The 19,576-nt window shown below is 36.3% G+C and overlaps 1 protein-coding gene across 19 annotated transcripts in view; it reads right to left on the reverse strand.

Moving 5' to 3' along the window:
- Positions 1-10,716, reverse strand: part of ptprk (protein tyrosine phosphatase, receptor type K) — a 125,380-nt gene extending 114,664 nt beyond the window's left edge. For 7 of the 19 annotated variants that reach the window (XM_015369094.1, XM_015369107.1, XM_015369065.1 and 4 more), the window contains exons 1-2: positions 10,433-10,715; positions 4,829-4,852 (exon numbers count right to left, since the gene is read on the reverse strand). In XM_015369094.1, the coding sequence (XP_015224580.1) occupies positions 4,829-4,852; positions 10,433-10,514 (106 nt within the window). In that variant the 5' untranslated portion in view covers positions 10,515-10,715. Of the gene's footprint in view, positions 1-4,828; positions 4,853-10,432 lie in introns of all 19 variants that reach the window. The other 12 variants (XM_015369136.1, XM_015369120.1, XM_015369152.1 and 9 more) reach the window with 5 other exon arrangements.
- Positions 10,717-19,576: the final 8,860 nt, after the last annotated feature.

Below are 19,576 nucleotides of genomic sequence, written 5' to 3' on the forward strand. Positions count from 1 at the left end.
TATCTCAGTTACATTTCAGCAGATATATGGAAGTTTAGAATCAATGGAAAAGACTGAATGTTTCTAGAAACTATAATGTATAATTAGATTAATTATAGGTAAGATTTGAAAAATTTATGACTTTACAGTTGAGGATAACATAGATTTCAGTGTTTATTTTGGAGGTTTCCGCTTTTTTTTTAACATTGCACTGAGAAATTATTTTGTTTCACCAAAACAATAAACCATTGGGTTGAAAATTAGTAGTTATTATTATTATGCTACCACTCATACCTGAATATTTTTTGTTAGACAATAGCCTATAGGTGTCTCCTAAGAAATTACCCCTCAGATGTTTAATGAGTATTAAGTCAGGGCATTTTGCAGGTTTGGGAAAAATATTGACATTAGTACTATAGAGGTGATTCTTTATCAACAGAGAAATATATATTCTGGCCCACTGTCATGTTGGAAGAATACGAGGTGATACAGAATCAGCTCTACTCATACCAGCTTTGAGTTTTCTTTCAAAATAATGTCCTTTAAGTGGTTCCTTCCACCTTGACCTTATTCCCAATTCAAAACACAATGAAACTCATAGCATGTTTTATAGTGCAGTCATTTTCTTTTCAGGGTTTAAGGCCTCACCATTATTTTTCAGAGAGAAAAAGCTACATTTCTGTTAAAAGGGTTCATCAGATCAGAGCAAAGAACATTTTTGCAGAGTGTATAATCTTTCCTGAGGCTTCTCTTAATATACTTCAGTCTGGCTAGAGGGTATCATTCCTGCATTTTCTTGGTCTGTAACCTTGCAGTCGATTCCTCTGCACAGCTCTAATACCTAACCTGGCTTAGTCATTTATTAACGACCTAGCAGTTGTTCTGAGGTCTTTAGAGACATCTCCCATGAGTATTTCTTTCAGGGTTTTGAAACCTTCCATTTCCTATTTCTTCCATACTTCAGCTGAGCTGGGTGTTTTTTGTTTTGTTTTTTTACTTTATAAGTGATTCTTCATAATCAAGTTCTTGATGCTAAAAATTGTCTGATAATTTTATTTATTCTTCTCATGCATTGTGACCATCATTAACATTTTTTTCCTAAAGTTTAGGCAGATTCCCTTTGTTGTTACCAAAGGCTGCTCTTTGGAAATATGAAAAGAGCAGTCTGGAAAAAACATTGGAGTTATAAACTATGATGTTCAAGCTCTTATTTTCTAGAAAGCAACAATGTTAATACAATTTAAAACATTTTATGTCAGTCTTTACCCTAATGTTCCATCTTATCACAGGCAGAGTGTCAAACAAAACGGTTGGGATGGACCAGCCAGTGAAGTATTGAGATACAGACAGCCGCTCAACATTTAAATGTCTTTCTCCACACTCCCACACACAGCCTGTCTTTTACAGTGACTGACTGTAGACGTGTATACATGATCACTGTCGGGCTGACCATGTGCCTGCAGTCATCTGTGGTAACGATGGACACACAAAAGCTGGCAGTGGCCAGACAGACTAAACGACAGATTAGAGTGGCAGATAGACTGATTGGAGAGAAAAAGACTATAAGATCATTTGGTGGAAAAAATGGGAATATCTGATGGAAGATTTAAATCTCCACAGAAACGGCGAGACAGAAGTGTGGCGATGTGAAGATACGTGCCCACGGATGAAGATGATAATCTTAATGGACTGGTCAACTAGCTATCTTTAAGCCCCTGATTTGCACAAGCCTGCGTTCCCATACAAACTCACACAAAGAGGGTTTACATATCTGAAAAGCTTTCCACTACTTCTGATCTGAAATCAGCTTAAATTGGAGAGGGGGGCGGTTAGAAAGAAATGTAATGGCACTGGAAATATGTGTCCTTTCAGAACATATAATAAAGACAATAAAGCGATGGTTTATGTTTGAAAGAGACTGAAGCTCAATGTCATGTTGGAAAAATATATGAAATAAAACCCAAACAAATCAGGATTGAAGGTTGCTTCTTTTATGCTGCAAATGGACTGCTCCAGGCAACTTCTATGTATTTGCCTGACTTTACGTTGCACTTATGACAGATGTCTTCATAACTGGAATAATGGGAATCTTTATTATTGTGTGTCCAAAGCTGCATGCAGAGGGGCCACAAGGCTTTTGTAGTTTACTGGAGGTTACATGCACCTTGGCTTTCTTATCTGCTGAAACTACAAGCTACACAATAAAATAGAAATCTTTAGACAAGTGTATTCAAGAGTAAAGAAAAAATACATTAAAATATAAATTAAAAAAAATACAATATACATTTTACACATTTCTCAATATTACTTCAGTCTTAAAAAAAAAACAGGCTGAGTTAAACTTTAACCAACAAGCCATCAATATGCCCTCCTGCATATGACTTTCAGAGGTTTGGCTTGAACCATGACTTATCAAACATTGGCTAAACTTCCTAAGAAGTAACAGGAACTGGTTGAACAGCAGGGTAAAAATTCTTACGGATGGAATCACACCAGGATGCTATGTTACCCTTGTTTTACTCTGACTAAAATCTAATTTATTTTTTTGGTGTAGTTTACTTTCACATTGCACTTTTTTTTAAACTTAAGGAAGATGGTAAATGTGTGTTTATGCAGAAGGAGGATCTTTACTCTTTTTTTTTTTCTATTTTTTTTTTCTTTTTTTTAAATACTTTTTTAAGGATCTTTACTCTGACCTCCACCATCAGCCCCACCACTGTTGTTTTTTTTTTCTTTTTTTTAAATACTTTTTTAAGGATCTTTACTCTGACCTCCACCATCAGCCCCACCACTGTTGCCTTACAGCAAGAATGTTCTAGGATCGATTCCTGGTCTTTCAGTGTATAGTTTGCATGTTATCTCTGTGCATGCCTGGGTTCTCTCCAGGTATTCTGGCTTCCTCCCACAGTCCAAAAACATGACTGTTAGGTCAATTTTCATCTCTAAATTCTCTTTAGGTGTGAGTGTGTGCGCATAGTTGGTTGTCTTCGTATGTCTCTGTGTTGCCGTGCGACAGACTAGCAACCTATCCAGGGTGTACCCTGCCTCTCCACCATAGACTCCCGGACATAGTCACTGGACAAACCACGACACTGACCAAATAAGTGGAGGAAGATGGATGGATGGGTTTTACTTTTTACTCTGTCGATCTGTTAAATGCTTCTTACATCAGAGCAACTCTTGATGTCTCCCTCAACAATCTGAGGAGCAGTTTTATGGTAATGTTTGGTACTTACATAGTGCATTTTTAAGTCAGGGGTCATTCACCTGTTCAGGCACATATTCACACATTGATGGTTGCAGGCTACTCTGTAGCCACAGCTATCTTGGGGCACACTGGCAGAGGTAAGGCTTCTTTAGAGTCACCACCTCTGACCACCATCAGTTTAATGATAGACATATTCTTCCTTTGGGATGAACTTGCACATTGATTGGGCAAAGTATAATCTGACGGACGGTAAAGAGGGACATCCTTTTCATACTGCAGATGGTCTTTCAAGCATATCATCAATCATTTATTACCACTTATGGCAAAACATTTTTATGTTAGGCCCTGGCCAAAACTCCATTTGTTGATTGTGGTGAAAATAATATCAACAGGATAGTTTTTTTTAGCAAAGAGCAGTTTCTTAAAATTCAGACCAAAATTCATATCTGCTCTCTCTAAGGTTATCAATTAATGGATCAATCTAAAGTGGATTGATCTGATCAATTAATTGATAAATCCTAGATATTATCCTGGATATGATCATTTATTGGATGGAATAAATTTCAATCTAATAAACCATCAATTGGTAAATATTTATACATAAATTTTGTAACATCCCTAATTCCATCTAATTTTGAAGAATATAGTTTATATCACTTTAGATAACCTTCTTTTAAAGGCATTAGAAAAATAAATGTTTAAGCCTATTTTTAAACAATTTGGCGTTTTCTTTTTTGTCAATTAAAAACATTACGGGACACAATGCTGCTATGAGGCAAACTTTGTAGAGCACAAATTCTAACAAAAAATAAAGTATAATGTAGTGTTTAGAATTTGAGTGTTTGTGTGTGAAAGTTAGAAAAACAGGGAAAACAAAATATGCAACACAGGATAAAAAAAAAACAGCAAAGAGAAATATGAATGGAAGATGTGTGCAGCTACTGAAAGAACAAAGTTCCTCTGAGCTCCTTTATTGCAGAGCAGGCTCAGCTAAACAAACATCACATGAAAACTTCAAACCCTCCCGACAGCTGTCTAACTATACAAAAAAAAACAGGAAGACAAAGACAGGAAGGGAAGCACAAAGATGAGCAGCAAATAGATTAATTGGCAGCCAGGTAAGCAGAGAAATAACTACAAGCGACAGCAAGCCAGTACAAGATGGCTTCAAGTATTTCATCAACTCAAGCCATTTATTTACAGTAAAAAAAAAAAAAAACACGACAAGCATGGCCTTAAGGTTTTTGAATCGCTGAAACGTTTTGACAACAAATCAAACAATTAAAGAAAAAAATCCAATATATGGCAATGTCACACACAAGAAAAACTGTAAAAACCATAAACCACACAACTACAAACTTTATTTTTATGGTTGCTTAATAACATGTAAAAAATGAAGTGTCAGTGGTGTCAAGATGACTTTAAAACTATGAAAATACCAGCTGAGCCAGGAGTATCAATGGGATGGTTATGCAAAACAAAACAAAGAAATCCTCTAAAAGGTGTGATGGGTGAATAATAGATACAACAGATGTCAAGCTAGAAACAGAACCTAGAGTTAAGGCTGTAGAAAGATTATGACTAAACTAAAAGAACGATGAAACATGAAACGCAGCCCCTCGCAGACAAGTCGTAACTCACCCTTTTCTGCGCGCCCCAAGTGAGCTGGATCCAACAGAAGCAAAGAAGAGAATAATAGGACAGAATTAGATTAGAAAGCATGCAGAGTTGCACAAATACTAGAGAGCTGCAAGGTCCCTGTAGAGATTTATTATTTATCAATTGTCAAATTAAAAAGAGCTTTTAGAACCTGAAGAAGTGAGAAAATAATTAATATTGACGATTCGGTTTTCATAAAGCCTGTCAATTTTAATCTAATTGTTTTCTTCAGTGTTTCTAAAAAGTGAAATAAAATCTTTATGGGAGAAATTGGTGAGATTCACGACTGGCCTTAAGTTCCCATGCACAAACTTCCTCCCTAGCTATCACACGTCCGACCTTGGCCATTGCCCTCAACCAACCCTCATGGTAACCCTAAAAATAAGCTCTTTTCCACGACTGTTCTCACCTGCCACTGTTCCTCAGTCCTTAAAGTTCAAACTCCACTGATTATTTCTCAAACACCAAAAGCCAAGCCTAAAGCTGGCAAAGGAGTGTTTTAACATCTATGTATTTGTATGTATGTGTTTCTGTATACATGTCTGCTATATACGCTAATCAATCGGCTGTGAGTGTTGATTACTTAATCTGTCATTAGTCAGCCATTTGTAGAAGTGTGTGTGTGTGTGTGTGTGTACATAAATATAAATGTGGATGTATGAGTAGCAGCCTCGCACTAACAGCTGTGACTGGAGAAACAGAGGGCAGGGCGTAGATTGATGATACTGGACTTGTATCATCATTTATCAGGGATGTGATGTTTCAGGCTTTCAAGGATTGTTTTGAGAACTCTGCCTCAGTTAATTTTCCTGGAACTTTATCACTTTCATGGGTCACTTGGTTTTATTCGCCCAGTGATTCTCCACAATCTTAAAAAGAACTATGGTCTGAAATTACTAATGCTGATTGAACCGTTTTAGAAACTGTCATATTTGGCCTTTTTAACCAATATTTTGCTGGAAAAACAAATCTAAAAAGTGTGGTGTGCATTTGAAATCCAACTCTAGGTTAGATTTAACGTCTAGACTGTATGTGTCGGCTTGTTGTCCTGCTGGAAGGTGCCACTCAGTCACTTTTTCTAAATTGCTCTGTATTTAGCTATACTCAACTTCCAACAAACTCTGACCAGTTTGTCAGCCCCTGCTGAAGAGTTGCTCCCCCATAGCATGATGTTGCCATCACCATGTTTCAGGGTGGTGGAGTGCTCAGACTGATGAGCAGATTTGTTGGCCTGTTAGGCCTTTATAGAACAGATCTAGTGATACTGAAATAAACTAGCACCCGGTGGACTCAAAGATAAATGAACACACAAAATGTTGATTAAGGTGTATCAACGTTAAAAAGGACAGACAAAATGCAACCTAAACTATAAACATATATATACAACCTTTAAACAAAAATCTTTCAGAAGCACATTTTAAGTACCCAGCACCTTTCAAAGTGTGTCAGATGAAGCAGGGTGTGGATTTTATTCCTAGAAAAAAGACCTTGCCACGCGGACACCAACAGACACCGATGTTTAAAATCCCTCAGATGAACTCTTTGTGAGGAATTAATCACAGGAAACTATTCTAAATTTAAGGAAAACACAATATAAGTTAGGAGGCCACAGATTCTTAAGTTCAAATGATACAGCCACCTTTAGGAAATCCAAATAACAACAGCAAAGACATTTCAATTCTGAAGTTTTTCAGCTAGGGAAACACTTCTTTTTATAGGTAATTTTGAAACTGATATTATTTTGATAGGCTAAATAATAACCTAACCAGTCCTTCAATTTGTTAATGTTACAGAGTCTTTGGTTAAATCCTCTTTTGACTTCCACTTGACACAGTCAAGAACCAACCTGCATAAATAGATATCTCAGTGAAGATGTAACAGAACATTCTCTCCGCTATAGAGAATTTGAACTGTAAAATAACAATAGAAAAAAATAACAAAATGTTCTAAAGTTGTAGGAGAAAGATTTGGTCGATACGTGGTGGAAATATGTAACCTTTAACCAAAGCTTTGGGTTTGGAGTCAAAACGTACAGGTTATTTTGGCTCCTAAACATGCTTAATAAAGTTTAAGAAAAACATTGTGTTTGAGATTTCAGATTATTCCAGAAGGTAAACAAAACTAAAACAACAATCTATGATTTAGGTTTGGTTTATAAAGTTTAACCTGTAGAAAAGTACAATAGTCAGGCTCCCAACCTGCCAATCATGTCATGTTTCCAGAACCTTTTCCTCTTTGAACAACCGCTATGTGTTGCTAATCCATTTCACCACAAACCCTCATATTCATTCATACCCCGACACACACATGCACACAGTCTAATGAGGGATTAGCTAATGAATTCTCTCAACAGATTAATTACATTTTTCAGACTCCGTCCCCAAACAGCTCAAGGAATGAGCCAGTAGTTTCAAAGAGATAAAGCTTTTTATTTTAATCTATCACCAAATTGAAATCACTAGAAACAGATTGGGTCTGGTGAAAAATGACAGTTGATTTGAGGAGAAGACATAAAAATGGATCTGAAGAGCTGCAGACTGAGAAATTACTGAAAATAAATCAAACCGGCCTTTGATTTGGCGCCATGTTTCATGGCATGAGTAGAATGAGAAGGCATTTATTATTTTTTTTTTTGCATGAATCTTAAATGAGAGGCAAACATTTCATATACTCGTCTTTGTACCGCTGTTCACCGGAGGGCTTAAAAGCATCGTCCTGCCTCCGTCTCTTTAAGTGACAGCAAAGCACAAGAGCTGACACACAAACTTGCACCATGCATGCACGAAAAAATGACAGACCCACACAATGATTCACACACACTCTATCCCTCCTGCCGTTTTCACAGTCTCTTGAGTGGAGGAGATGCCCAAGGCCAAAAACCAATGGTTTCTTGATTTTTTTTTTCTGCTTTTCCCCTCTCTCCTCTTTCTCACTATCACTCTGCTTCCCTCACTCTTCTTCATTAAAACACCAAATTTTGCTTCATCTCCTAAATGGAGCGGAAAAGTAATTATAATTAAACCAACTTGGTGCTAATGTTCAAAAATACTAAAATAATTTACAGTTATAATTAAACCAGCTCAGTTTTTGTGTTCAGTGGGAGCGGCAGCCTTCTAATTTGTCTGGAGACACTGATGGAAAACAATCATTTCACTTCATTAGGATTAAAGACGCCTGGAATCTGTGTCACAACTCCATCAGAGAGGAGGCAGATTTAGAAAGTTGTCAATTTAACATAAAATTCAGTCGCTGACTTTTGGAAGACGGCGCAGCGCAGGCTTGTTCACATTTATTACACTGACTTTGTAAGTGATTAGCCAACTTATAAATATGCAAAACAGCACGATAAGAAGAAGGAGAGGGAGATTTATAAGAACGACTCAATTTATAGCTTTACTCAGTAATTGGAAAACTAAAAATTGATTAAAAAAAAAACAAAAAAACAAGTATGAGACTAATTTAGAGAAACAGATATTGGACCAGAGACTTAGCTTCTTTTATATGAAGGATAGTTTTAGAAGCTTATTGGAATTCTTAATGATGCAGTTCTTGTTTCGTTAGTGCCATTTCATTTTATTAATAATTTAGCAGTTCATGCTCTAGCTTTAATAGGTAACATTTTAGTGAAAACATGTGCCCATATAAGTCATAGGTTCCAAAGTCTTTTGACATATTGATAAGACAGATTTTGGGCAGAAGATTTTAGCCAAAAAATGCGTTTTCAAAGACTAAACTCATTATCTAACTCATGTGTGCCTTATTATAACATGAATGTATTTGTTCTTAAGGTGAAATAAGTAAATGTTATTTTTCTGGAATGCAACTGGGTGCAAGTACTCTATGTAAACCTTTATTCAAACAAATTATATTCCACATCTCCCTCTTTGGGCATCCCGTCACTAGTATTTACTTGCAAATTAACAGCACTCACACACCCAAAGAGGCCTCAAAGAAATTCCACACATTTGTTGCCCAGAGGAACAAATGGCCCCAAGGGAGGGGGAGGCAGGGGGATAGTTATGAGCTACAGGGTGGGGGTGAAGGGTGACAATAAAACGTTGGCTGATAAAGTTGGAATTAATGTGGCCAGCGAGAATACTGGAGCAGAAAATGAGGTTTTTGTACAATAAATGTGGATTCATTTGCAGGACTTAACTGGAGCATGATGCGTCCTTAAGGTTTTATTGCGCTTTTTGGAGGTCAGCTCTCATAACTATTCTGGGAATCTCGTGTTTCTCGTTCCCTCTTTCTCTCCGTGCATGAGTTGAAAGAGAAACAACTTCTGATATGCGGAAATTAACGCGCAGCGGACCTGCGTATAGTTCACAGCGCTGGATCAAATGGAACCAGATGCGCTGCAAGGAACTACCAGCGCCTGAACAGCCATGCACAAACATCGCAGTCACGGGAAAAAAAAAGTTGCAAAGTTGACTTCAGCAGAAGCTTTGAACAGCGCTGCTGCAGCTGCTTCACCTGCAGGAGCGCAGACGTTGAGATGGAGAAAGGGTCGGATGGTCAAATCATTCATTTGCAATTCGGATAGCTCGAATCTCGGGTCCCAAACATGCAAATCAGACAAACTGAGTTGCAATGAGATGCGCTACGAACGAAAAACAAAACAAAAAGAAAACGTAAATACAATAATATAAAGAAATCAGCGGCTAATTGTTTATTCTTTCATGCCTGTGTATAAAAACAAACAAATTTAAATCACTTCCAGTAATAAAAGGAGCCGATTACAAACACTATACCTGCAAAATAATTTAAACAAATTAAAGCGATCGGAATAAAGCCTGGAAAACAAAACCAGTCGGAAACTGTTTAAAGCATAGAGAGCAGATGATAAAATCTATGTATCATTTACGCAACATCTATATGAAAAATGACGCGAGCATATAGCCCAGTGTACAGTACTGCCATAAACACGTATTTATACAAGAACCATATCATATTACATGTTTATATATACTTTATATAGGTTACTGTCAGGTCCGTGCGCATTCTTAACTTTTCATCTCCATCCGTGCGCTGCGCGAGACACTGGACGGCACGCGCTGTTTGTGCCTTTTAGGTTTTCAGCTCATTTGGGAAGAAAATACAAATAATATAATACAAACCAGCTGCAAATGTTATCTATTCCATACCAAACGTGAATTTTTAACCTGAAGGCTAAATATTTTCTAATGAATCTTATCGTTTTAAAACTTAACAGAGTTTAATAAAATGGGTTTTCAGACCGACCCTCTGACTCACTTTGACTCAGTTACGGGAAGCGCAAAGCACTTCACAAAATTCAACCTTTTTTTCCTTCATAAAACCACACTACGGTTCCTTAACATTTAAATCACCTCATAGAAAAGTGACACTCACATATCCGGCGTCATTTAAACAGAACAAAAGAAGCTTTAAAACCGGCATGACTGGACGCTGTCAAAGCGAAGGTGAACTTTTTATTTTTAACACACCTGTAAGGAATTAATGCACCTTTACAAGGGAGACCAGAAGACCCATCCTTTAAACTTGTACCCTCTCAATAACACCTCAAATTATATCAGTTGTTTAATTTATTTTATCTTTTTAACTTACCTGTCGGTAACTGAGCAGAGACGGAGCCAACTCTAGACGAGAGAATCGCAACTCCCAGGAATACAGAGAAAAGTGTATCCATGGCTTTAGGTGAGTGTTTTCCTCCCGTGAAAAGTTTTGCTCGGTCCAACTTTCTTCAGTCGTCTCGGTCTTTTTCGTTTCTAGGTTCTTATTATTCCCTCTGTTGTTGTGGCTCCATTATTCAGTCCTTATCCTCGCTTTTTTGATTCCTGCGGGCTCTCGCGGACTCTACACTTTGTTTCACGCGGAGAGGGAGCGCGAGGCGGAGTGAAGAGAGCGAGGCATAGAGGGAGCGCGAGCGCAGCGGAGAGTCGGTGACGTCACAAGGAGTTTATTGGAAAAAAAATAAGAGATATATTAAAACTACGAAATCTCATTCTCATGAGCCTTTCTTGTTAAACGTTAGGTTTGTCGCTTTTATTACAGATTTTTTTAAACAATCTTATGGCTGATGTTGAATGTTAAATCTGAAAAGTCCCAACACATTTGTTTTTTATATAATACAAACAAACAAAAAGCTGATAATAACTAGAGGGTCTCACTGTTCTCTCGCACAAAAACACAAAATAAAAACGAACAAGAACAAACAAAACCTAAACACCAATTTTACAATATTTTCCAAATTTCAAACAAATATTCAGTATATAGAAGAAAGCTAAACTATGTCCCCTGGCAATTCTTATTTAATTACCTACTCAAGTCTTTCCCATACATTGTGCTAAACTTGTTCCGCAAAACAAAATGCCGCAATTTACCATAATAACAGTGTAGGAACAGGTACAATAAAGAGCCTCAGGTGTTACAAAACCAGATGATGCTTGAGGGCTCTAAAAAGTCACATGTAACTCAATTCAGTTTAGTGATAAAGCACCAATTCACTACCCCCTCACATCAAACCACTTTACAGAGACAATCAATCAGATCATAAAGTCAGATTGGTTAAAAGTTTTCTATTAACCCTTTACAGGCACTCAGTGAAATACTTTGAAAAGAAAATTTCAAGCCAACAGTGTTATTGGGGTCCAGGACCAGACCTTATTACCTTTGTTATATTCAAAAAAAATATGGATATTTTGAAGGCAGAAATTACTGTCAATGTAATAACAAGAAACACACACTAGCCCCAACATATTAAGAAAAATAACAAAAGTTCTTCTATAAGAAATTAACGAAAAACAGTCTGAGAGTGAAAGGAACAAATTTTTTGGTTCAGCATAACCTTAGAGGCATTAATGCTGATACTGGCACTTACATTTTTTTAGTTTATATACCTATATATGATTGCTAACTTACCTTATTAACTTTAACTGTACTTTTTACCTTTTCAATTAGCTTTTTACCTTTTCTTTCTTGAATTGTTAACTTGCTTTTCAACTTCATTTCCAGTAGGTAATATATAATTCAAGGGCTCATGTAATCGGTCAAATGCCAAAATAAGATGTACAGCCATGTAGCAGGATCTTTGCTGAATGCCTGGATATAGATCTAGGGTTTCTAGACCTCACTGATGGACAGGGTGACTCCATTAGTAAGTCAAGTGATCAGAAATGGTAACTTGCCCTATAAAGGAAAACCAGCTGATTGCATTGAGTCATTGACTTTGCAAGATACATTCATCCTCCTGAATGAGCATGTGGTGACAGTGGACATGAGCTTGCATTATATCATTGACTCTACAGCATGTTATACAAATAAATAACATTATAGACATTATTTATCCTGCACTTGCTGTTATTGCACTTCTGGTTAGACCTAAACTGCATTTTGTTGCCTTGTACCTGTACCTGTGTAATGACAATAAAGTTGAATCTAATCTAATGTAATCTAATTTGATTGTTCATATTGCTGTTTTTCTTCACACTTCTGTCAAGTTGCATAACCAAAACAAAGAAATAAAGATCAAACCTACAACTTTTTCATCTAAACAATTATTTAAAAAAAAAAAAATCCATATAATTTCTAGAGTGATACAACATAAATGTTTTAAATTTCCCAAAAATTATATGAATTGTTTTTTTATAAATCTTGACAGCTCAAAAATGTACATATGTTTCCACCTGGTTATAATCCGAACACATACACAAAAGGATTCCAGATTATTACAAATAAAGTTTGAAATAATTTGAGATCATGTTAGGTGTTGCCAGATAGTAGCTCCATAACTCTGAAAGAGGCTTCTTCATGATGTTATATCTCTCAGATTCAAGCAAACCAAAAAAGAAGCACAATCAGCGTTCTCCAGTTAAGTTTTTGAGAGTTTGTACAAACTCGAAGAAGCAAGGGGACTCAGGTGCCATTGGAAGGTTGTTATTTACCTTTGGGACAGGTGGCAAACAAAAGTTTGGAATGAAACTGGGAAAATGGGAGCACGCCACCTACTGGCCGAGAGGAGTTATCCTTGCAGCTATGTACTTTATTATTTTTCTTTACATGGTTATGAAATTGTTTGCTTACGAATAGAAACTGAAATGAACGCATATAAGGCTTTAAAATTTAATATATTTGAAAGAAATGCAAAAATGTATTTATTTAAAATAACAAATTTATTTGCTAGGCCCTGTTTACATGACTCATTTTGGTTAAAATGGTAGTTTTCTTGTGTTTTTAACTGTTTGTGTGCACAAAAACAGAATGCTTTTTCTCTTAAACAGAATGATCTATAAAACAAAAAACAGATGCACATGCAAGTGTTCTGATTGATTGGCAGCAATCTTCCATCTCTCCAGGACTCTGAGGCGTACAGGGAAGATTGTGGCTGATCTCTCGAACCCCAGCCATAAACTATTTCTGACACTTCCCTCTGGCAGGAGGCTGCGGTCCATCAGGACCAAAACCTCACGTCACAAGAATGTTTTTCTTCCCATCCGCTACAAGCCTTATCAACAAGGCCCAGAGACTCCCATGATACTAACACTGCCTCCCCCGTTCAGGACCTAAAAGCTACACAAACGCAGCATCTCCAGACCCCCTGTGTTACATTCAAGCCCAGTGTACTGTATATATACTATATAGCTATGTACTATATATTGCATACAGTATATTGTATGTTTTATGTTGTATATAGCTGTAGATTCTGTATTTTGTATGCATTTTCCTATATGCAGACAAAAAAAAGTATATATATATATATACAGTCTGCAAAATCAACATCAAGTCAAATTCCTTGAAAGTGCAATGCTACTTGGCAATAAACTTGATTCTGATTCAAAGATCATATTGCCTACTTGTGATTTTTCAGGAAATTACACTGTCTTTAGCTGTGTTGTGCATGGACATTGAATTTAAAACATTGTCATGTAGATGTGTTGATAAAAACAACAACCAAATCCCCTTTTTAAGGGGTCATTGTCATTTGTAAAGGGACTTCCTTTGGCCCACCGACCAGATAAAAGCTTTAACATAGGAATATTTATAATCCCAAGCACAATGTAGGCTCCCTGTCCAGCTTAGGACCCCGTAACGATTCAGCCAACTCACAGCAAAGGCACCCCTGCCAATACTTTACAATACATGAAATACAATGGAGAGCAGAAAAGAGGAAAAAAGAGTAACAGAACTGAACCATATCTAAGTCAGACATGAAAAGACACAGCATTGTACATTTCAAAGGGAGAACGTACCCAAAGTCATACAGCTTTTGTAAAACTGTGTATATTGAACTCAGCTACTGAACAGAAAGATTAAGCAGGAACAAATTCTGTGGAACAAAAATGATGCCTGTGAGAGACAGAAACCAGAGCAGTAAAGGATCTGCAAAGTCATCAGGATGTACAGCCAGAAGCTGCTTCCATTTGATTTAAAAGAAACCTTGGTGGACTGTGACCATAGCTGAATGATTTCTTTGTGCGTGTCTGTGTGTGTGCGTGTGTGTGAACCATCCTTTCCTAGAGTGATTTGTTACACCCTTGATGACCTCTCCATCCTCTATTTCACTTCACAAAAAGTCATCCTTGAAGAACTACTTAAACCCAGTATATCAGCAATTAATTTCATGCATCTCCAATTCAATCACTTACTTATGGTTGGATTATAAAGTAGCGAACTCGGAAGTCTTAAAAGCAGTTTTGTCTATTCTCCCTTTGACTTAAAAACAGCATTTGCCCACATTTCACCATCTGCCACAACTGGTGACAGCATGTCAGAGTGGGAATGGATAACATTATGACAGGCCTGCCAAATAGACAAAATAGATGTTTTGATGTGCCACAGAGTTCTGCTATAAATATGTGTTGTGCAGAGAAATGTAAGAGCAGGGAAAAGGCGTGTATATGCTCTCAGTATTTGTTCTGTCTCTCTCTCTTAAAGTGCCATCTCTACTGAATGAAAAGTTGCAAACAGTCTCATATTTCCATGATTCTAAGCAGGAATATTGACAAAAATGCTTTGTTGTTTAGAAGAAAATGCATACCGTTTCACACTGTTGCTCATTTTTGATATTTTATGATACTAATAAAAAAAATGCCAACCTGGAAACCCTTTTGATCAAATATTACTACAATAAGTCGGAATGTGAATTATTTGTTAAATCAATCGTTGATGGTTTTGTGGAAGCAAATCACTGCATTTACACCTTTTCATATTTTAACATTGCAGGTTTCAAATGGGTATCTGAAGCCATTATCAAGTAGATTGCTATTGTACAATGCTTTCCTTAAAGACAGCTTTATGTTTGCAGGTTTCTTTGCAAACACTAAAGTTATCTGGGCATGAATTCACTTTAAACTGAAATTTGATTTTGTGTTGACACCTACAACTAATGCAAGAAGCCACTTTTGCAGTTTGAAATATTTCATATACACCTTCAAAGATAAAATTCGCACTTGGACTTAAATACATACATTGACAAATAAAAAAAATGTAAACCCTGCGTGTTGAAATTCAATGGATAAATCATAATGTCTGGTCATTATACCCAATGACATACCCTGGTAATTGTGTTTTTTTTTCTTCCATATTAAAGAAAATATTAAATCTCAGGAATCAAGTCATTGCAAGTAGCCATTGCTCTGTAATATCAAATATTATGTGCTGATGGTTTAATTATAAAACTTCAGTATGGGAAAGGGAACACATAGAAACTTTAAATTATTGGACCATTACCATTTTTAACATTGATAAAGGTAGGCTTTACATTTAATTTAAGAGTTTAAAATATTATTGAGATTTTATGCAAGAGAACAAACAAAATGTTACATGTCAAATAGTTATCACTTTTAAATGAAATAATAGAAAATGTAGTGACCATTTGCATCCAACCCTTACTATATTTTTCAGTTTCATAAATGAAACCAAGTAAATAAATGGCTTCAGAGACCACTACTTTAATTTCAGCAGAAGTGGTTTTATTATCCCATCATATATTCATTAAACATAAGTGAATGAAAAGCCTTATGAAGAGAAAACAAGGAAATACATGTCAGGGCTAGAGTTTAGAATTGGTTAAAGCAGGATTCGGTTTTGTTGAACACATATCAGAGAACCAGTCTTGCAAAAAAACAAAAAACAAAAAAAACAATAGCAATAGCATTGAAAGGGTTGGATCCTATCCTCAGCTGATCAAAGTACGGTAAATCAGCTCAAAATAAAAAAAAAGAAATTCAATATTGCTTGAAAAAAATCACAATTTAGATTTTTGGCTAAATCGCTCGACCCCAGTTTCAGTCCCGCTGGTTTTACAAGGTCACTATCTAAGTTTCCTAACTGCTAGGTTTTGTTTTGAATCCCTGTCTTTGTGGCTGGAGGTCACAGCGCTCCTCCAGCAGCACCCCTCACATCACGCCTGCTACAGATACTGCTACAACTCATAATCACTGGACCCCTTTAATGATTGAAATGGCATTTTTGGCTGTTTTGATGTTTGACACGCTTTGTCCTGCTGCTCCATACAGTAGAAAATCTAAAAGGGCTTATTTTTGATAGTCTAGCCATAAAGGCATGGCAGGGGTTGATCATCAGCAGAATGACTGACAGTAATATGCATGACTGGAACAACCACATCACGTATCTCCTAGACTACAACACACAAATCACTGTGCATATGAAAAACATTATACTTAAGAGGAATATAGAAAGAATATTTAACCTTAACCTTGTCATGTTTTTTTTTTTTTTTTTTAACTACAGGACCTTAGAGAATTTTTGAATTAAGTCCTCAAGGGCTGGTATACTGCATCTCTAAGATATGTTCCTGGGCCAACACGCTTGAATTGAATGGCAGATATGCCTCCTCAGCATTCTCTCCAGAACCTTCATTAATAGGGTTCCCCAGAACCTTATTAATGAATTTATTATTTGACCTGAGTCATTTAAAGCAAAGTTACATTTAAAAGTTGCAGGCCCTCAAGGATTAGATTTTGACACCTGTGCCTTAGAAAGAACATGGGAGAAAATTCCAACTCCAGTCAGGAAGACCCAACCCCAGGATTGTGACCCAGTACCCTCTAGCTCCTGCTAGGCAACAGTGACTCTTCAAAAATGATCTAGAAATAATTAAAGAAATTGTTTAATTAAGTGCATTTAGCCTAAATTTGAGCCGGTAAATAAGATTATTTGCCAATGGAATGAGAATTCTTACTGTTAAAATAAGATAATTTGATAATATGCACTTGAAATAAGACAATGTAAATTGTCTTGTTCCATTGGCAAAGCATCTCACTTCCCTCCTCAATTCAAGAAAAAATACACTTATTTTAATAAAAAGGTTCCCAGCTCCTCTCTGTACAGGGACCTGTTATGTGTTCATAAAGCGATTTGAATGAGGAATGTTGTAAATTTGGTTTGACCTGCTACAAGCTTGTCCTCTCAGGGTCTGATGAAGTGTAAAATTGAAAGCTGACAGTCTTTATATGAAGAAATATTTGCAGTTACTGAAGATTTAAGGTAATCTGTCCTTGATTATTGTGAAGAGTTTTCTTAAATTCTGGCATTAGTTTTTGTCTTTAAATAAATGATGTACTGCAAGCACAAGGCTTTGTTGTTACAGAAGAAAAAATGTCCTGAATTAAAAGAAGGAGCTTGCATTTAACTGGCATGAATAGTTTGAGTTATAAAACAGCTAAAATAAAAGCAGCTGGTTGAACTGGAGGCCAACTGATTTGATTTTTTGCTCAAATCTATTATGTATGAACTTATTTTAAAAAGCATAACCTTCACTCCTTCATTAGGAACAAGGGGTCCTTCTAAAAATCTCTTAATTTTTCCATAGCTCATTGATAAGGAAATAGCTGAACTTAATTATTTAAAAACTTTAGGTATTGTCAGTAAAAATATTTGCCCTCACGTTTAATACCTTAGTAATTTGAAAAACGGCACAAAAACACAGAAACTGTTCAATCAGACAGTCTGATGGCTTAAAATGGCTTAAAAACTTATGAAAGGGCAAAAGAGAAAGACTAATATAAGAAGAAAAACCACTAAGTTGATATTCAGGAGGATTGCTATGGAATTATCAACAGTTATATTTTTTAAACCTTCACAGTCCTCAAGGTAAAACAAACAGACAAACATGAAACAAAATATTTTTACATTTCTTTGATCAAATAAATTGTCATTTTTCAATGTGGTAAAGGTGTTTGACCTCCACAAAGAAATACAAAACTCAGAGAGAACAATTTGCTGCAGTGTCATAACAATAAATATAAATCCCCTTATGGTGGAGGCTACATTAACCTGGGTCTTTTTTCAACCTTTCTGATCACGGTTGCACTTATTTTTATACACTTTGCCTTTATCTGCAACCTAAAGACAGAGGAATGTACTTCTACGCAGCCATTCCTTGACCTATTCACATCAACACATCTGCCTGGTGGGATTTTTTCTCAGTGAATAAGTTCAAATTAAATGTAATTTGTCTGACTGACATTTATCAGTGCAATATCATGGTATGTCAAAAAATGTTAAGTTAGTTTAATGATTCTTACCTATTATATCTGGTTAATTTAAACAGAGCTGCATGTAAATATTTATCTTTATCTGTTGTTGTTTCATTATATCCAGTACTCGAGTAAAGGGTGCCCCTTCTTAAATGATCCCCTCATACCATTCCCTGAGACATTTTATTACAGAATGTGTAAAATTTCTGCATGAGAAAAATAAATGAAATCAAAGAAGTGGCCTACCATGACTATGAAGCTGATCCCAGTGGGACATTTGTCCTCTGCATTTGTCCCTAACTATGTAGGGGCGGTGATAGCCATGCCAGTCCAGGGATTGACTGCAGTTCCACTGTAAGGTGCCTTGGTCAAGGTCAATAACAGGTGTACCTGACATGTAACAACCATACCATGCATATTGCTTTGGGTTAAAAGATTATAATAATTAGGCTATGTATGCTTAAAAAAAAAATAAAAAGAAATCCACCACCCCCCTTCTATTTTTTTCCCCCCAACTAGACTACTGATTAAATCTAAATAAAAGCATTCAGTGTGTAAACTTTAACCAACCTAAGGACAATCTAGAGACACCAAATAGATCCAGGACCTTCTTGCTGCAATTTAACACTGTTACAAACTGCACCACCGTGCAACCTAAAAGGCAATTAATGTTCTACTATTAGGACACATAATTTCTCTAAAACCATACTTGTTGCATGTTTTAGATATGAAAGAAATACAAAGAAGTTAAAGCTCTGTGAATAGAACACTACATATGACAAAGGCAACATTTTTTCCTATTTTAACTGTGAAACCACAAATGTTGTATTACTTGATGATATAGTTAACTGCTTTGCTGTCGTCTCAATGCATGCTGAGTCTGAACTGCAGGGTTTTGCTCAGATATGTAACACACATCAGGGCAGAGATTTATTAATAAGTCATCCATATATAAGAACACTAGCTGTCAGTCCTTAAGTTCGATCAGCTGGAGTATTTGAAGCTTCTCTTAAAAGGAAGCAATAGTCTCTGACTTATGAGTACATATTGTCTGTGTTATTGCAGCTGTATTGAAATAGATAATCAAAGGGAGGAATGGTATCAAGAAAAAAAAAATAGGATTAGTTGTTTCTTGCAGGTCAGTTTAAAGCCCAGCTTGAATTTTTTTTCTCCTTGTCTTTCTCATATGCCATTGGATTCTTTGCCTCCTCATGCACATGTGGCTCTTTTCCTCCTCCAGATATTTGCCATG

Source organism: Cyprinodon variegatus, unplaced genomic scaffold (assembly GCF_000732505.1).
Source record: "Cyprinodon variegatus isolate N-32 unplaced genomic scaffold, C_variegatus-1.0 Scaffold37, whole genome shotgun sequence".
In the NCBI taxonomy this organism is placed as follows: domain Eukaryota; kingdom Metazoa; phylum Chordata; class Actinopteri; order Cyprinodontiformes; family Cyprinodontidae; genus Cyprinodon; species Cyprinodon variegatus.